This window comes from Suncus etruscus, chromosome 16 (assembly GCF_024139225.1).
Source record: "Suncus etruscus isolate mSunEtr1 chromosome 16, mSunEtr1.pri.cur, whole genome shotgun sequence".
In the NCBI taxonomy this organism is placed as follows: domain Eukaryota; kingdom Metazoa; phylum Chordata; class Mammalia; order Eulipotyphla; family Soricidae; genus Suncus; species Suncus etruscus.
The window spans coordinates 42,538,062-42,558,173 of record NC_064863.1 but is presented as its reverse complement, the minus strand read 5'-3'; the positions used below and the strand labels follow the sequence as shown (position 1 = coordinate 42,558,173).

The following is a 20,112-nucleotide window of genomic DNA, read 5'->3' as shown; positions in this document are numbered from 1 at the left end:
TTTGCCTGGAGCCTAGAGTTGGTCTTGTGCCAGAAAACTTCAGGGGTAAAGTCTTATTGTATTTAGACCAAGGCTTTTCCTTTCCATGTCCCCCATATTTTGGTGGGCCTATGCAAACAATATTTGCCACTCTAACACCGTTTTTACTGTGCTCTTTTGACTCTAACCCTTAAAAAAAATCTTAAACTTTTGATGTTAACTTAAATCAATATGCATATGCATGAAAATATAAGAAAAATAGTATGCCTTCAATGTTTAAGGAGTCACATAAATCTCATGACTTTAGATTGCTTTGTGTACTGCTAAGAAATGTTATCATGTACTACAATCTGGGGACTTGTGGACAAAGTAATTGTACATGGGTTCTGCCTTATTTTTCTTAACGTTCTTTGACTGTAAGTTCAATATTTAGGCGTCAGCAAGGGGATTTCTTCTGGGAACTCTGTTTATGGGCGATTGTCCTTCCACTGTAACTTTACCTTGTCCTCTTTACATCACTGTTCTCATAATTAAAAATAAAAAATTAATTAAAAAAAAAAGAAAGAAAAAGGGCTCTTAGTAGAGGAATTCTGTGGCCTGCACCCAGGCCAGCATTTGTACTCAAAGGGGCACAGAGGCAAGCACAGTTAATGCATAAAGTTAACTTATCTAAAATGCTGCTTTCTCTTTTTGAATTGTATTCAGTATGACTACTGCATTACATATTTACATATGCATCCGAGTGATAAAAGAGCCTATTTTTAACACTGACTTGCAAAAGTAATATTCTAGTCTAAAAATATTAAAACTAAGTGTGACAAACATTACTGTGCTCCATAATCTTGTTTTCCAAAAATTTCCCCCTTTTTTTTCTCATAATCTTTTCTATGTCCTCATTCAGATTTCCTTTTACTACTCCTTCTAGTAGCAACCCCATTGTTCACTGGAATTGCAGTTGTAAGAACACTAAATGTGTCAATTCATTTGTGGAATTAAGCAACCTCGTTTTGTTTTTGCTTTGGGACCACACCCAGTGGTACTCTAGAATTAAGCAGTCTTAATCTACCAATATGCCACTGTCTGATGCAGAGCAGATGAGATTGGGAGTTTGAGGACTATTTTGTTTAAAAGTGTATTATACAGGACCAGAGCAATAGTGCATTGGGTCTGGCCCACACCAATCCAAGTTCAATCCCCAGCATCCCATCTGGTCCCCTGAACTAGGAATAATTCCTAAGTGAAGAGCCAGGAGCATAGCTGACCCAAAAACAAATCAAAAGTCTATTATATGTGTGTGTATATGTGTGTGTATGTGTGTGTGTGTGTGTGTTGTACAAATAAAATCTTCCATTTTGCAGTGTCCTGGTAACTACATAGCTGAGCCACTGACCATTTCAGAAATATTACCCCACTATCCTTGTTATCTTACGCAAAGACCCTAACATGAGAAACTTTCCCATAGGCTCACTAGTCACATTATCATGTCTCCAAATCATGCCTTATAACATGGTGAAGGCCACCCACAAGGCCCCACTTGTTTCCTTTGGTGATGATGAGCCATCACTTGTCATGTAGCACCCTCTTATCCCTGGTCCCTAAGCTCACCCTGGAAAACCAGAACCCACCTCTGCTTCAGAACTACTGGAGTAGATAGACACTGAGAGATAACAGTCAGGATCTGATTTGCGAATGTGTAACCTGGGTTCCATACAACTGCTATAATGGATCTAATTATATAGATTCCTTATTGTTACAATTCAGAAAGTGGAAGTTACTAAATTACCGTATTTGTGAAAAAAGGCTCTTCTAGTTCTTCTGGTTTCAGATGGAGGTTTTATAATTTTATCCACCTACCCTTTCTAAAGTCTCAAAATATCTAAAGAATAAAATTGTCAAAATCTCACGCACGAAGTAGAAGGGGAGAAATAGGAGAAAGAGAAGGGAAGCCTTGGAAAGTAGTTGAGGGGCTTGGACTCTGGGATAGTAGAGAGATAAAATTATGTAAAAATTACAGTCATCATTTGACCTCAACCACAATAATAAAAACTCAAACTGTAAGAAAGCTGGCTTTGGGCCAGAGTGGAAAGGGTGCTTACCTTGCACAACCAACCCGGGTTGAACTGCCAACATCACATATGATCCTGAGCACTGCCAGAAGTGATCCCTAAAGGTCCTGGGCATAGCCAGATGCCGCCCCCCCCCCCAAAACAAAACAAAACAAAAAGAAACAAAAATTTTTTAAGTAAAGTCACCTTTTTTTCTCTTTTTTTAGGGGGGAGAAATGTGGGGAGGGGAAAGAAGAAAAAAGGGGGGAGGGAATGAGGTGAGTGGGGGGAGAAGGGGAGGGAGGGGGGGAGAGAGAGAATGAGAGAGAGAGATGCTCAGGGATCACTCCTGGTGGGACTTGAGGGTCCCATTGTAAAATACCTTTGAACTTAAAAGTAAAAGTATTATTTAATAAAAACTCTTCAGAAGCAGTATTTGCGGGGGGCACATCCAGTGACGCTCAGGGGTTACTCCTGGTTATTCACTCAGAAATTGCTCCTGGCATGGGGGATCATATGGGACACCAGGGGATCAAACCTCAGTGCAAGGCTTGTACCTTATCGCTTGTACCACGGCTCCGGCCCTTGAAGCAGTAATTTTTAAAATGCAAAGAGTAAATCCACAGCTACAGAGAACATCTAGAAGAGTAGTCACCGGTAGAAGACTGTTTCATTTACTCCTGAGGTTTCTTTTTGTTTGCTTTGTTTGTTTTTTGGGCTACATCTGGCAGCACTCAGGGGTTAGTTACTGCTGGCTTTGCACTCAAAAATCGCTCCTGGCAGGTTCAGGGCACTATATTGGATGCTAGGGATTGAACCTGGGTCAGCATGTGCAAGGCAAATATTCTACTCGCTGTGCCATCGCTCTGGTCCACTCCTGAGGTTTCTAAGTATTAGAGCGGGAGCTGTGGTTCCCTCTTCATAGGAGCCCTAGAGGGCAGAGGGCAGAGTGAGAAGGGGAACTAAGACCTCAGGAAAAACTAAATTCCACCCAACAGGGCGCTTCTCAGGCCCTATTGTCCCTTCACATTGCCCCCTGCTGCCCCATTAACATGCAGGGATATCAGTGTGCATCTTCAGCCTATACCACCTGGTGATTTCCTAGTGAAAGATACAACTGTCAACATAGCAACCAAAGTGGGGGGGGGGGGGGGGAACCCTCACAGCAGTCCCATCCTAAAGCATCACCTGCTAGGCAGCCTTGTCTTCTCTGCTGGTTTTTCTCAAATGCTGACCTACAGTGATTATGCATTTGGTTGGGATAGTAAAAGTGAAAACAGGTGCTCACCGGGGTATTTAAAGATGAAGTCTTATCTTTACAAGGAAGAAACAAAGACCAAAAAAAAAAAGGGAAATGGTGTGTGTAAAAATAGGACAGCCACATCACCAGATACGTTTTTGTTTTTTGGGTTTTTTTTTTTTTTTGGTTTTTGGGCCACACCCGGCATTGCTCAGGGGTTACTCCTGGCTGTCTGCTCAGAAATAGCTGACAGGCACGGGGGACCATATGGGACACCAGGATTCAAACCAACCACCTTTGGTCCTGGATCGGCTGCTTGTAAGGCAAACGCCGCTGTGCTATCTCTCCGGGGCCCACCAGACAGGTTTTACAGAGACACAATGAAAGGAACACACAGCAGGGATCTCAAGAAGCCTAATAAATACAGTCACAAGAGTGACCCTGAGCACAGAGCACAGATACTTTGAGGACTGTAGGATGTGGCCCAGAAATGAAAACAACAGCACAAACAAACAAAAACCATGGGTCCATATTTATCCCGTGTGTCAGCTTTCCAATTAAGAGAAAAGTAAACCTGGGGCAAGAGAGATGATGGTACAGATGGTATAGTGCTTGCCTTGCATGTGGCCAACCCAGGTTCTATCTCTAGCATACCATAAGGTTCCCAGAGCACTACTAGTAGTAATTTCGAGTATAGAGCCAACAGTAACTCCTGAGCATCATTGGGTATAACGATGTGACCTTCTCCCAAAAGAGAAAAGAAAAGCAGAAGGTTTTATTTTTAAAATAAAAACAGAACTATGGCTTACACTATGGAAAAATTCCTGTTTTGTAAAACACACAATCAAGATAACTGAGCTATGCTGGTGGGATCAAGGATATTTTTCTCTTTCCATTTGATAACACATTTTCAAAAGAAATATGAACCAAGAAAGGAAAGAGCACAATTAAAATGGTAAATATGAGAAAATTCTTCATTCAATACCCATGTACTGAGCACCTATGAAAACGTCAGAGTATCTTCCAAAGACTTACGTTCTTATGAGAACAGACCAAACAGAATATTGTAAATATCTATTCATGCAAACCAAATCCAATGAGCAATGAGGAATTCACTAGAAGGATTCTGGGTGGCTCACAAACATCCCAAGAACTCCAGGAATCAGGATCAAATCCTTCAAGCTCACAACAAGAAATTTTCTTCTCTCTCTAACAGGAAAAGTCTAGAAATGTCTACAGTCAAGTCTGAGTTACTTGCCAGCCCTGTCAAACAATCTCTGTGGCGAAAGGTGCAAAACTCCCATCAAAAAAGGGATAGAAGAGGGTGGACAGGTAGAGGGGGAAAAAAGGAAAACCAGGCCAAAGGTGAAGTTCATCTTGATACCCAACAAACAGGTATCAAAAACTAATCATGAAAAATGTCTTAGCATACAAAGATAGTTACAAAGGTTGGCAAGTGTCTTGAAAGATGTCTGGTTGCTCATCATATGAAATAGGGGGTTGGGGAGTACAGACCAAGGCATAGCAATGGGTTGTTTAGCCTGCAGGTTACAGAGAAATGGAACCAGAGCATGGATAAAGGGATTGTTCAAGGACCATGTAGGACATTTTTAAGTTAATATTTAAAAAAATACAAGTGGCTTAAAAGATTAGACTACATGCTTTGCATGCAGGAATTCCAGTTTTAATTCCTCAATACCACACGGTCCTCTAAGCACTACAAATGTGCCCCAAAGAAAGATTCATCAAACTATGCTACCAGAAGGTACAAGGAAGTTGGCTGGAAGCAGGGACCAATGTCAGGAAGGCTGCTAGAACCAATAGTCAATCAAGATGAAAGGATCCAGGGAGGACAAGGAAAGGTGAAGAGGAAAGGTTCAAAGACAAACCTCGGACTTATTACCCATACAAAACCACCTTACTTTTTCTCTATTTTGCACAACTCTCAGCCACAATAATAAACAAGACTTCAGGTTTTACACATCCTAACAGCTACAAAAATGGATCTGAATTTAAGAGATTTTAAATGGCAAAGCATTTCCTGCCAAATGACACTTAGTCTAAGAAATCCCACTGCATTTCCTACATGTTCAAAGCAGCAGCTTATTTTAAACTTGAATGCGTAAACCAAATAATAACCCATTTCCAGCATTCTAAATAGGTTTTAAAACAATCCCAAGTATTTTTCCCAAGTGTATTTCATCTTTTCAGTTCTGTTCTAATGTTCTGAATTCTTTGGCTTAACTGCTGGCTATGAATAGGACATTTGGTGATTTGTTTCAACAACATTCCTCCCTTAAACAAGACACACAACATATACCAACTTTTTTTTGGGGGGGGGGTTCTTGAGTCACACTTGGTGGCACTCAGGGATTACTGCTGACAGACTTGAGATGCCGGGGATCGAACCCTGGTGGGCCGCATGCAAGGCAAACACCCTACTTGCTGTGCTATCACTCTGGACCCCAGAAAAGTACGTTCTTTTTTTTGAATTCTGTAATCTCCTCCCTCTATTCCATAAAGATTACTTACCTGCATATTCATAGAACCACTCCAAACATCTCTTACTTGAAAAGGCTTCTTCTTCCGTCTTAATTCTTGTTGAATCGTATTTTCTATACATACTGGAATTGAGGAGTAATTTTAATTTAATTAAAGATACTTTTATTAAAGAAGGCTATTTTAATTTTCCTATTCAAATTGAGCAGCTATTCAATCACTCTTTAAATATATGACATGCATTTTATTTCCAACATCTGGAAACTTCTACCTGTATAGTGATGTTTATAAATATGTCATAAAAGGTAGAATAAAGAATAAGCAGTTAAAACAAAAATTTCCTCTGGTGAGTAAATAATCAGTAAGAAGTAATGAATAAAATAGGTAGCTAGAACATCAGCAGCTAGAACTACAGAGCAACTGTGACATAGAGCAAGAAATGCTAAAAGTGCTTTTTCTTCCGTCGATGACCCTAGGACTTACTCGGGAAGGTACATTAAGTTCTCCTGATTTCTGTACAGCAGAATTTAGTGAAGAACATGTCAGTACCAGACATCTCAAGGGAACTTAAAAAAAAAATTATTTTTTATTTTTACTTTTATTTTTTTTAGAAAGCCTGTCTAGAGTACGGGCCAGTGTGGGGTGGGGAGGAAGAACACTTGGGATATTGGTGATGGGAATGTTGCACTGGTGAAAGGTTTGTGTTTTTATATATATATATATATATATATATATATATATATATATTTAAAAAAAAAAAAGAAAGAAAAGGCCTCCAAATGCTTATCACAGGCTGTGTTCTTTACACTGACTGTATAGAAAGAGGAGGTACAGTAAATGCTCCCCATATACACCTCAAACCAGGCCCTTTGCCTGATCTGTATTGTGAATGGGAAACCAAAAAAAACGTCCAAGTCTTTTAAAACACACACAAACACAAGGGGCCAGAGATAGTACAGCTGGCAGAGCCTTGCCTTGCATATGGTCAACTTGGGTTCAATCTTCAGTACCCAATAATGGTCCCCCTACGCCCACCAAGAGCCAGGTATGGACCCCCCAAATTACTTACACATGCTCTCATATACATTCTGGTATTTTTAGATGAAAATTAAAAGTTCCGGGCCCGGAGAGATAGCACAGCGGCATTTGCCTTGCAAGCAGCCGATCCAGGACCAAAGATGGTTGGTTCGAATCCCGGTGTTCCATATGGTCCCCTGTGCCTGCCAGGAGCTATTTCTGAGCAGACAGCCAGGAGTAACCCCTGAGCAACGCCGGGTGTGGCCCAAAGACCAAAAAAAAAAAAAAAAAAAAAAAAGAAAATTAAAAGTTCCTTAGATAATTTCATGATATCTGACCTTAAAAGTCTCAGGTAGGGAAGTATAAAGAAGTGCTGGCTCCTGCCCTTCCCCTACCTACTGTTGTGGAAACCCAGACTATGTGGGAGAATCATGGAGAAATACCTCCACCTCTTCTGCTATATAGGAACTTTCCATGGGATTCTTTATTTTATGATTAAGCACGGTGAGGGCCAAGATACTATACTCCTTTACTCAGGAGAAGTTTTAAAACAGGCCTAGATATAAACCAGGTAGAGTACTGCACTTACAGGGAAATACAGAAATGGTTACATGTAACTTGTTTATGAACACAACTTTATTTACATAATGTAAAAGTCACAACAGTTATTTTTAGGAAGCAGTTATTCATTACCTTAACTTATGAAAATATTGCCATAGACTTGTGATTAAAAGATTATATTCTTTAATTACCCCCCAAGAAAGAACATGGCTACATCAATGTAAACATACTAAAACTCACCAACAGTCTTGTTACTTTTCAATCCTGCACACTTACCTCAACCCATGGTCTATAACTAATGAAAGGAGGGGAGGAGAGGGGAGGGGAGGGGAGAGGGAGGGGAGGGGAGAGGGAGGGGAGGAGAAGGGGAAGGGGAAAGGGGAGGGGGAGGGGGAAGGGGAAAGGGGAGGGGGAGGGGGAAGGGGAAGGGGAAAGGGAAGGGGAAGGGGAAAGGGGAGGGGGAGGGGGAAGGGGAAGGGGAAGGGAAGGGAAGGGAAGGGGGAAGGGGAAGGGGAAGGGGAAGGGGAAGGGGAAGGGGAAGGGGAAGGGAAGGGAAGGGAAGGGAAGGGAAGGGAAGGGAAGGGAAGGGAAGGGAAGGGAAGGGAAGGGAAGGGAAGGGAAGGACTTGTATAATCCCCTTGATTTTCCAGTTAAGGAAATTTAGGCCTATCAGGGGAATCACCTACAAAATCAGAATGTGGGGAAAATGGGAAATGTGATAAAGAATAAATCCTTAAGCCAAGCTCAATGTTTAAAGGAAAAGAAAAACTGTATTGGGGCCAGAAAGAGTACAGCAGTAAAGATGTTTGCCTTGCACACAGCGGACCCAGGATGGACCTAGGTTCGATTTCCCGCATCCAATATGGTCCCCGAGTATACCGGGAGCGACTGCTGAGTCCAGAGCCAGGAGTAACCCCTGACCGCCACTGGGTGTGGCCAAAAAAGAAAAGAAAAGAAAAGAAAAACTGTATTAATAATGTCAGACTTAAAACAATAAAGATGCCTGAAATACTCAAGTCTAACAGTTCTTTTGAGTTACCAAAATTAACCGTTCACGTCTAAAAAGAGAAGTCATTGCGAGTCTTGTTTTTCACAGTCTCTAACGAGTTCTCACTGTTCTGAGAATGAGCCTCACTCAGCTAATCCTGGAGCAGGCAAGGAGGCAGGGCTGGCTAAGTGCATTCCCCAGGCTGTTCCCCTCTGGCCCCGTGTTCTGTGCTCTGCACTGCACAGAGCCTGGCAGATTGCTACGGGCTTTTCAGAACAGAGTTCCTTAAAGAGCAGAAACAGACCAATCAATGAACTGAAATATTACATGTCTAAGAAGTCAAACCACCTCATTCCTTTGCAGAGCCCTAAGTCAGGCAAAGGTATGCCCAAATTCAATGAAATAATGGCACAGAGAAAAGGTCAGCTGGCAGAACCATAGCAGAGCTCAACCTGGAAGAGCAGTTAGATAAAAGGTCTCTTTGACACACGTGGTCCACTTCTACCTACAGTCTCAGCAACGTACCTATCATGTCTACTTTTCTTGGCAGATAAGTCATCTCCAGAGGCTGGTCTTCTCTTTTTCCGTGGCGGCATCACTTTACTAAAGCGGTCTGAAGAAGTGCAGGACCGCACACTTCCTGCGGAGAGAAGATTCCCAAGGCACTATTAGCACCAGCCACAGGACACGGCCAGAGCAGCACTCGGCCAGACCCAGACCCTGGGGCTAGCTTGTGCTCCGTCAGATGTTATCTGCAGACTATCCTGGCAGGTGGAGGGGGACTTCAGTTCTCTAAGAAAATGTTACAGTCAAGAAATAAGCCCCGAGTTGGCACCACCACCACCCAACAAACCCAAACCAGAAATAGAGGTTATTACAACCTCAATTTACTCTACAGAAACACTGATATTAATCACCTAAGCTCTCAGCTTCTCTTACATGACAATGCTCTTTTCAAAGGGATTGTGCAGCTATCTCGTGTATGGCTTCATTAGGCAAGACTAGTTCAATCAGCAACCGGGATCAAAACCTCAAACACCTCGGTCCTAACACTTTTGTTTTGTTTTGTTGGGGGGCCATACCCAGCGATGCTCTGGCATTACTCCTGACTCTTCGGTCAGAAATCATACTTGGCAGGCTCGGAGCACCAGGGGTCAAATCTGGGTTTGTCACATATAAGGCAAACACCCTGCCTGATGTGCTATCGCTCCAGCCTCAGTCCTCACAATATTAAACTTTAAAGGACATCTGACTTAAACAGAGAAAAACTAGATTTGGGTGGTAGGAGTGTGACATAATCTTAACACTTCCCAATGTTTTAATTTCTGCCACTTTTAATATATTCAGGAACCAAGCCTTTCTTTAGCAGGTAATGAGAGGTCAACATCAAACACTGAGACTTCGCAGTGAAGGAGGCCCTGCTCCTAATACATCTGTTCATCCTCACAAATTTTGGAACCACCAAAACTGCCTATGCACAGAAAAAATTGGGCACAAAGGGGTTAGGAATCAAACCAAGATGAGCATCACTCAAGGTGCCTTAACCCTATACGATCTCTCCGTTCCCCAAAAGCAATTTTTAATGCTAAAGGAAACAAACATCAAATGATAACTGGCCAACATGAGTCCTAAAAAATATACAGTGAACACTGTGATTGGGCCAAACCTCTCCTGCCATCCCACAGCATCCAGAATCTGCTCTGAGCAAAGGCAATGATCCGGGTGTCAAGAGCACAATTGGGTTTTCAGAACCTTGGCTTTGTAAACACAGCAGAAAATGCAGAATCTTACAGAGTAATCAGATATACCATAATTGAGTCCAACAGACTCATTAAGTTTTTTTCAAGTATGTTTTTAAAACAACTGCTTTAAAATAAAATTTATTTCTACAGATGTAAAACACTTTTGGCTAGATAATATACCTCTCAGGGTTGTTGTTTTTATTTAATTTTTTGCATGTCAGCAGAGCCAGCAATAAACTTAAAAAAAAATTCTCCATGGGCTGGAGAAACAGTAGGACACTTCCTTTTATGCATCCAACCTAGGTTTGATCCCTGACATGACATAGAATCTCTAGCTTTGCCAGGAGTGAACCTTTAGCATAGAGCCAGAGGTAAGCCCCAAGAACCACTTGGGATGGCCCAAAATTTAAATAAAAAAAAAAATCAATAATCTTCCACTCAAATATCTAATAATGTTTTCTTGTTTTTGTTTGTTTGTTTTTTGTTTGTTTTTGGGCCACACCCGGCGCTGCTCAGGGGTTACTCCTGGCTGTCTGCTCAAAAATAGCTCTTGGCAGGCACGGGGGACCATATGGGGCACCGGGATTCAAACCAACCACCTTTGGTCCTGGATCAGCTGCTTGCATGGCAAACGCCGCTGTGCTATCTCTCCGGGCCCTAAGAATGTTTTCTTAAAATGCTGATGTTTATTGTTGGTTTTCGGCCACATCCAATGATGCCTGAGGACAGTGCAGTTCCTAGGAATCAAACCCAGGGCTCCTGCATGCCAAACATTCACTCCAAATCTTTGAAGGAGCCTCCTGACCCAATTGTAATGTCTTTTTGTAAAAACAATGCTTAAATGTTGAAGAATGTTTTATAAATTCATATGAAGAACTAAGATTTAGACTTTACTAAGTCAATTTTGTATCACTTCATTGGCTTTAGCCCATGTTCAAATTTTAAAAACAAGTCACTAAGCAGGGGACCCAGAAGATAGCTTAATAGATGGGAACAAATGCCTTACAAGCAGGATCTCCAGGTTCAATCTTCAGCACCACATGGTCCCAAGTACAGAGCCGGGAATAGCTCCCCAGCACATAAGACTAAAAACAATCTTTTGCTATAGTTGGAAGCAACAGATTAAGATTGATGTTTTAATATATAATAAATGTAAAACACAAACATCTAACTGAAATCTGAGAAGTGCTTATATACTGTCCCTATCCTAATGTATGAGAAAATCTGTCAGTAAGATGCATTTCAAAGTTCCCAGATCAAGAAGTACTTAATTTAAAAAACAAAACAGAAACAAAAACAAAAAACTTAAGGGGCCAGAGAGATAGCACAGCAGCAGGGCATTGGCCTTGCAAGCAGCTGATTCAGGACTGACAGTGGTTTGAATCCTGGCTTCCCCATTACCCTCCTCCCCTTGCCTGCCAGGAGCGATTTATGAGCACAGAGCCAGGAGTAACCCCTGAGCGCAGCAGGGTGTGGCCCAAAAACCAAAAAGAAAAAAAAAAAAAACCTTCCTAATAAATTCTAAAAAACCCAGAAATTCATTTGAAATTACTGATGAACTGAAAGTTTCATCCTTGATAATCACCCAAGAAAATAGAATGATGAGAGAATTTTAGGCATTCCAACTTAAATCTCATTAGAAACATTTGGCAAGTACATTTGAAAGAGGAGAAAAAGTCTTTTGCGGTAGGAAGGAGGCAGAGGAGAATAATTTCAAATAGAAATCCCAAACTGAGTTCATGTGACCTGATATAGTTCTGCCTGCCAGTCTATCTAGACTGAGCATTACAAATTGCACATTACATATCTACATTACACAGTGAATATATTGCCAACCCTATCTAGAATGCTCAGAGTTGGAGACAAGATAAATTTTTACATTTTTACCCAAAAGTTAGTATTTGAGGGCAGGTTCATTTCCTTTTGGTTCAGTGTTAGAAACAAATTACACAGGCCAGAGTGAATACAGAGCTTGCCTTGCAAATAGCTGACCTAGATCAACCCCCACACCAAGTATAGTTTCCCACATCACTCCTCGCCCAGTCCTGCCAGAGTCCACCAGGAATGATACTTGATTGCAGAGTCAGGAGTAAGTCTGAAAACTCCCCTAGGTGTGACCCCAGAACAAAAAATAAAATCAAATTAAATATTCTGTCCACTGGTCAATTAAATAATGTATATAAGTCATTTTCTCCACATTAAACAATGAGAAATACTGCCCCCATTTTTAAATCCTATACTTTATATCTAGAAAATAAATTAGAAAAGCAATTTGAAGTCACCTAGATTAGGCCAAAGGCTTGCTGTTTTGAGAGCAATTAAGCGAGTTATTTTCAATAATTGGTATATCTGAAAGTACGTAACTACCTCCTTTTACCTCTTTTTCCTTCTGTTTGTGGACCTCAAAATAAGTCCTGCAGGGGCTGGAGTGATAGGTGCAGTGGGTAGGGCATTTGTTTTGCATATGAATGATGTTGGTTTGAACCCCTTCATCTCATACAGTCCCTGGGCATCACTATTTTCTAAGATAGTGTATTTTTTTTTTTTAAGATAGTGTATTTTGAGTCTAATGCCTAGCTAGTCATTCTCCAATCAGAGGCCTATATTGTTCCAAGTACCAATACATTCCCTTACAAAGGTCTTCATTTTCATGAGTTTCTGTATTTTTATAGCTTTATCCACTTATCAGATTTAACTTGATTCATTCTACCATTTTAATGTACTCACAGAGCAAAGATACATAATTTAAGTTGATAAATTGCATTTTAAGACATCTTACCAGCATTTAATTTTTTTCTTTATTTTCTTCAACAGATCATTATACTACTACTGACTTCAGAAACGATTAATGACTGACTGTATGTACAAATTTTATCCTATTAGGAGAAAAAACGACTTTTTATTCCTTTCTAATATTATGTGCTAATATCTTACCCGTTTTTTTGTTGGTTTTTTTTGGAATGTATGGTCAGCTTTTTAAATTTTACTGAATTTTGATTCATTTTCTCTCTCTCTCATTTTGAAGGAAAATATACCATCATCATTTGAAACAAGAATGTAGTTGATCCCTGGAGAATCAGACGTGGAATACTTGGAGAATGGGAGACTGGCAAACCAAAATGGGAATGACAATCCCCAGCAGAGAAAAAGAAATAAATTAACAAATAATAAAATGGGACAGACAGATATCTTTCCTTTTTGTTTCAATGCTTCCTTTAAAATCATGAAGATAAACTGCTTTATAATCAATGATTCTGATTGTTTTTTATCTCTATTTCTTGACAACAATAGGTCAGAAAGATCTCCATGGCCAGGTATGGAATCTCTAACAGAGACTCACACATCCTTCTATCATAAACCAGGAGGCAAGTGCAGTAAAATTGGTGGAGCTGGCCCAGGATTACCAGCTGTGGCAATGACTGGGTATAAGGCTAGTTCATTTGGTGAAATACTGAAAAGTATTTCAGTAAATTCTTGCTGCACATCCAAGTTATGTTTTTATTTTTAAGCAAAAGCATTGCCTTTAATTTTCTTTTTAAATCTTACTGCCACATCTCTCAGTGTTCAGGGCTTACTCTTGACTCTCTGCTCAAGGATCACTCCAAGAACCAAACCTGGATCAACTAAATTCAAGACCAGAGCCTTTGCCCAATGTACTGCATCTCTCTGGCCCTCTAATCCTGATTTAAGACTAAACTCAAATGATTTTAAACTAACTTGGAGGGTAGAAGTGAGGTGAATCTGAATCACAACCTTAAAAACACATCATTAAAGTGAAAAAGGGACAAATGCTATATAGAACCATCTCACCAATCCTTTATTTTACAAGTTGCTGTTGAAACTCAAGCGTGCAGGTTGGGGAGATGCTGCCGAGGATCAGGAGTGGGACAGCTATGCATGTGGGAGCTCGTGGGACACTGCATGATCCTAGTCCCCCTATCATGACACCAGAAATGTCCCCAATCCAAAACCAAGCCTCCCACAGGAGGGCAAAATTGTATGTCTGAGAGAACAAACACTCGGCTGTGTGCTTGGCGGAAAGTAGCTAGATTGAAATATTGAGAAAGACTCCCTTTCTCTTCCACTGCCTTTTGTGACGCTCAAAATTCTTCAATAAGCATGCATACTTCCCTATATACTTCCCCCGTAATTTAAAGTCTATTTTCTAATTCTTACAATATCTAACTACTAAAATATATTTTTACAAAGTACATCGCTTCTGTTGGAAGTTTCAGGATCAGATCAAATGCAAATTTCTGGTTTTTCTACAAATTTTAGGTGGAGATGCGATTCTCCGAATGTGATTTCCAGACAGGCCAGCAGCCTCAGCTTCAGTGTCATCTGGGAGCTTGTTAGAAATGCAAACTCTGGGGGTCACACCCCAAATCTACAGAATCCAAACCCTAGCAATGTGCACTAATAAGCTCTCCCTCCATGACTGTACGGCTGATGCAAACATGTTTGCCACAGATCAGAGAGTAATTCACAAAATTGTGTCCAATTTGCCCAGTCAGAAATCATCAAAACACACACACCCTACCTAGCAGAAATCTTCAACTCACACAAACATAAATCTAGAAATTTTCCCTCACAACGAAGTGGGAATCAGCAAAGCCTTTTCATGACCACATAATCTTGAGCATGAACATCAGATTCTGCTGTAAGAAGTAGTACTGAGAAAGCACAAGTGAGAGCTGAGCCTCTTTAAAGGAATGAAGTGGCTATCATAAACCAGGACACACAACCAGTTTTCCAAGCTGAAAAGGAGTTGTGAACACATCTGCCTCCCTACACCCTGAAAAACAGTCTCAACGCACTAAGGGAGAATAGCAAAAAAAGAGCATTCTTAACTAGTACTTCATTCACAGGTTTACATTAAAATATTTATTTAAAATGGAAATTGTTAAGTTTATAGATACCTGTTTGGTGATCGTCTTGGCCAATGTCTTCTGTTAGATTCTGTAAAAAATATGTTCATTTACTACTAAGAAATCATGTATCTACAGCAAGCTTAAATTTCAATATTGTAACAAACTCTTATCTTAATATTTACAATTGAAATAATTACCAAACATACTTAAAACAACTACTTTAAACAGTTGGTAATTTTGTCTTTAGAGGATTGACTTACTAGCTTATTAAGGGTGTGATAGATCTTATGAATATTTGCCAGTGTTGAGAGATGAGAGTTCAGCTGAAAGTCTTTGGGGGGGAAAAAAAAGGAGGGGAGAGAATACAGTGTCATTTATTTCCCACACTACAAAGTGACTATTAAGAAAGTTCAGAAGTGAAAATAAACAAATGCTTTGATACAATAGAAATCTATATCCATTTCATTTGCTACTTACTCAACAAAATCTAACATGCAACCAAACTATCTCCCAAAAATACAGTTTGACAACAGTCTTAAAATCCCAACCAAGCATGAAGCCAGAGAGAGAATAGGGAGTTTGCCTTGCATGTGGCCAATCCAGGTTTAATCCCCAGTATCCCTATATATATGGTCCTCCATACTCACCAGGAAAAGATCCCTAAGCCCAGATGAACAGAGCCACCTCCTGCCCCTCCAAATCTAAACAAATGTTAAAGTGAAATTGAAACCCCTCAGTATGTTGTAAAATCATTTTTTTCTTTTTTTTTCTTTTTTTGTCATACCTGGAGGCGCTCAGGGGTTTGCTCCTGGCAGATTTAGGAGAACATATGAGACGTTGGGAATCAAATCTGGTTTGGTTGCATGCAAGGCAAATGCCCTACACAGTGTTATTGCTCTGGCCCGCAAAATCTTAACAGTAATAAAAAGTAACTTAATCTTTTTTTTTTTTTTTTTGGTTTTTGGGTGACGCTCAAAGTGACGCTCAGGGATTACTCCTGGCTCGGGCAACCATATGGGACAGCAGGGGATCAAACTGCGGTCCGCTCTAGGTAAGCCAGGTGCAAGACAAACACCCTACCTCTGTGCCACCACTTTAGCCCCCAAAGTAACTTCATTTTTAAAAAACAGCAATAACAGGGTCCGGAGAGATAGCACAGCAGCGTTTGCCTTGCAAGCAGCTGATCCAGGACCAAAGGTGGTTGGTTCAAATCCCAGTGTCCCATATGGTCCCCCGTGCCTGCCAGGAGCTATTTCTCAGCAGACAGCCAGGAGTAACCCCTGAGCACCGCTGGGTGTGGCCCAAAAACCAAACAAACAAACAACAACAACAACAAAAACCCAGCAACAACCAAAAGGGTAATCTCAGCAAATTAAACAATACAAACAGAAAGTAGCTCTCAAAATGTGTTCCCTTTCTCTTTCCCAAAATTACTAATAAAGCTAAGGTAAATGTCAGAAAAGTGTCTCAACAAAGTGTCCTTTCTCAAACTTCGATGTCTCTTTAGTAATGGCAGTGTGACAATAGGATCTACTTTTTACCCTCACACTCTCACGTACACACACACATACACACACACATATTAAAGAACTATCCTAACAGCTCCAAGAGACCACTTTCCTATGATGCAATATTAAAAATGAGCAGAGAAACAAACACAGATGGAGATATCATAATCACAAGTAGGTCCAAATCAAACAACATATCCACCTATCATTTCTAATAATTTCACAATACATACAAAAACACACTGTTCCAGATTATCTTACAATAAAAAAAAAATCAACAAAACTGGTTATGCTGTTGAACTGTTACACAATTTGTTTTTGTTTTTGGGCCACACCAAGTGACATTCAGGGGTTATTCCTGGCTATGCACTCAGAAATCATTCCTGGTTTGGGGTACCATATGGGAGGCTGGGGATTGAACCAAGGTCTGTCTTGGTTCAGCCACATGCAAGGCAAAAAAAGCCTTACAGCTGTGCTATCACTCCAGCCCCTTTATACAATTTTAATAGAGTATATCTGCATACCTTTTAGGCGAAGTAAATATTAGTGTGAATAATCAAGTTGGTTTTTTTAAAAGTAACAAGATTTTAAGGGTCAGGTCAGTACACGGGGTAAGGGACTTGCCTACCTGAAGATGACCCAGGTTTAATTCCTGGCACCATATATGATCCCCAAGGATCACCCCCAGGAGTGACCCCTTAGCACAACTATGTGTGGCAGGGAGGAGAACAAAATTTTTGTTGTTTTTTTTTGGGGGTTACCTAGCAGTGCTCAGGGGTTACTCCTGGCTCTGCACTCAGGAATCACTCATAGCAGTACCCAGTAGACCATATGGGATGTCAGAGCTCAGACCCAGGTTGGCTACATGCAAGTGCCTTAATTCATATACTGTTCACTATTGTTCCTGAAAATTATTTTTATTCCAGCCTTTTTTTTTTAGCATAATAAAGTTTAGAAAAGAAAAGGTTAATCTGAAAGTAGTTCCAAAAAGATATTGTAACTGTCCGAGTCAGGCCATTCTGTTAAAAGAAAACATTTCCCTTCACTGCACAATTTTATTTGGGAAGGGAATCAAATACAAAGAGCAGTGATACAATCTAACTTGTCAATGCTGGGGTGGACTCTCTGGGCTGCTACTCTGAATCTGGAAAGCAAACTGCCTTCCTTTCCTTGCCAGTGTTTAGAAAGCTTTCTTTTCATCTTACAACTGTGCCAGAAATCCAGTTTTGAGCTGGCCTGCTGGGCAAAGGGACCAACTGGCAGCAGAGTTACTGATCCCAGTGAACCACAATGGTCCAGAGCAGCAGCAGCCCACAGGGATACACACGGATGAGGTTCTGAGACACCCTGAGCAGCACTGTCCACACCAGGGACAGCCATGGACAGCCTGACAAGAAGCAGAGTCTGTGGCTATAAATGGGCCCAAGAGTGTGGCACTTGTACTAGGTTTAGCCCTGAATAAACAGTGGCACAATAGGGCAGAGAATCTTGGTTTCCATTATTTTAGTGTAAACACACAAAAAGGGTTTAGTTAAGTATTTGGGGTGTATTGTGTGTGTTTTCTTATGTTTCTAGTTACTGAACATGGATAGGGTGTCTGAAGCTGGAAGACTTTGGGGAACTTGATTGTACCCCTCTGCCAACCCCTCCCCCATTCTACTCAGCGGCCATCATCCAACTCCTTTTATACTCTTCTCTCCAGTTGAAAATAGGAAGTCTATCATCATCATCATCTTGAATGACAAATTAAATTCCCAAGGCACCAAGCCCTGAAACAATACAAAACAAAACAAAACAAAACAAAACCCAAACCAGATACTGTAAAGGTCTTTCTCACTGAGGCCAGAGGAAAGAGAGAGAAAGTTGTTAACGCTCACTAGGCAAGTGAGGACACAGTGCATCTCCCAGGATCTTGATGTCAATTCACCTGACAAGAGTTCAACTAAGAGAATTTGGACAATTAAAAGTGCTCCACAAGTCTGCACATTTAGTGACTGCAAAGAGACCATTTTACCACCTCCTCCTCTATTCTGAGGGCTGGTGTGATGCTCAGTCATTTAACCTCCAGCTAAATCTCTATGTCCTCAACTGCAAAATGAAATGACAATGCCTGGACCCTAACAAGCATTTAAAAGTACCCGTATTCTTCACTGAGATCATTATCCATGCCCCCAACGCTCTCTGGCATGGTCTCTCCACAGGTCCATGTCAAGCCCACAATAAAGACCATAACACTGTAGCTCGGTAATTGAGACAGATGTCCATATACAACGCTCACAGCTGGTGAGAGCCTTGCTCTGCTCCTGCTCCACCAAGAGATGCAGATAATGGTCAAAGTAATCTCAACACAGTGGGAGACACACACAGGCACCCTAAATCCCAGGTTTTACAGGGTAAGCTTCACTTTACAAACAAAGAAAGAAACCAACCAGGTTCCTTCACAGTTCAAATGTGGCAATTCAGCCACAAGAAGAATGAAACCAACAACATGAATAATTCTTTCACCTTGGTGAGAAACTAGGAGACACAAACTCAGGGGGGGGGGGATCAAATAACGTGAAAACATTAAACCACAAAGGTTAACACATATTGAATTTATGGTTCACCTGGTCACTGCTCAAGGTAAGTAATAGTCCTTGAAATCTAAAATAGATTTCACATCCTTAAGGAACAGATGTTAAGGGCAAAGAGCAAATGCTTTTCCAGAAAACAGATTCAGGAAACCAATAACTGATTCATAAAAATCTTCTGTTCATATTTCAAGTCCAAAGGGTAAATGCAAGGTTAAATCAACATTATTCCACAATCTAAAGCTTTCCACAGTTATATGGCAGCAGGACCTGCCTGCCTCTAAAGTGAGGAGCATGCTGCTCCTCCACCATATGGCCAACAAAGGCTCTAGAGGAGGCGTGGTCAGCCTTACAAATATTCTATCAGAGCTGTCTTCAGGTGACTCTTAAACCTATCAGCAAATATTGACTGGACATAAAACCTTCTGGTTTTTTGGGGGTGTAGTTAGTTGGTTTCTGTTAATTACCATTTGTCGTGACTTACATAATGTAAAAGAAAAAACTGTCATCTAGAAGTTCGAAGACAATTCTCCCATTTATTGTAGACTCTCAATATAGACAGACGTAATAACTGTTGGGAGTAAAACAATCATCAATATTTAGCTGACCATCAACTTCCAAAATCAAACTTAAAAATACACCTAAGAGTTTACTTTCATACAAGGATCAGAAACAATCTGACTAAATAAAAATTGCTTTCTTTATACTATTAATGATCACTTATGATACTAGCTGAGGAAGATGAACTCAACTATAATAGCAACAAAAGCAACATAGACAGAAATAAATAGGCATATCACATATCAATGACAATAAAAATTTCTGAAAGACAAAAGTAGTTAGTACATTCCTGGAGTAGAAAGACCTAGTACTGTAGAGCACACACTGCACTTGCTAAGCCACAAATATAAAAAAATCCCGATTTTTCTGCCTCCCAAATCCTCACCACAAAAAAATAAATAAATAAAGGTGATGAAAACAAAGGAATCAGGCAAAGCTATCTCACAGATTCTAAAGTTCATCTGAAAAAATAAATATACTAGACTTGCCAGGAAATATTGGAAGAAAATGAAGAAGAACTTGTCCTATCAG

At 40.5% G+C, this 20,112-nt stretch overlaps 2 protein-coding genes and 1 non-coding gene across 4 annotated transcripts in view; 2 read left to right on the top strand and 1 right to left on the bottom strand.

Moving 5' to 3' along the window:
• The window catches only part of OCIAD2 (OCIA domain containing 2), a 945,756-nt gene that overhangs the window by 706,204 nt on the left and 219,440 nt on the right, over window positions 1-20,112 (top strand). The window lies entirely within an intron of this gene.
• Window positions 1-20,112, bottom strand: part of DCUN1D4 (defective in cullin neddylation 1 domain containing 4) — an 80,331-nt gene that overhangs the window by 44,391 nt on the left and 15,828 nt on the right. The window contains exons 2-5 of one of the 2 annotated variants that reach the window (XM_049790168.1): window positions 15,203-15,273; window positions 14,991-15,030; window positions 8,855-8,969; window positions 5,797-5,888 (exon numbers count right to left, since the gene is read on the bottom strand). In XM_049790168.1, the coding sequence (XP_049646125.1) occupies window positions 5,797-5,888; window positions 8,855-8,969; window positions 14,991-15,030; window positions 15,203-15,273 (318 nt within the window). The remainder of the gene's footprint in view (window positions 1-5,796; window positions 5,889-8,854; window positions 8,970-14,990; window positions 15,031-15,202; window positions 15,274-20,112) is intronic. The other variant, XM_049790169.1, reaches the window with a different exon arrangement.
• LOC126033328 (small nucleolar RNA SNORA51) lies at window positions 6,534-6,666 on the top strand. The gene has a single exon (XR_007504435.1). It is a non-coding gene; the product is annotated as a small nucleolar RNA SNORA51 (small nucleolar RNA).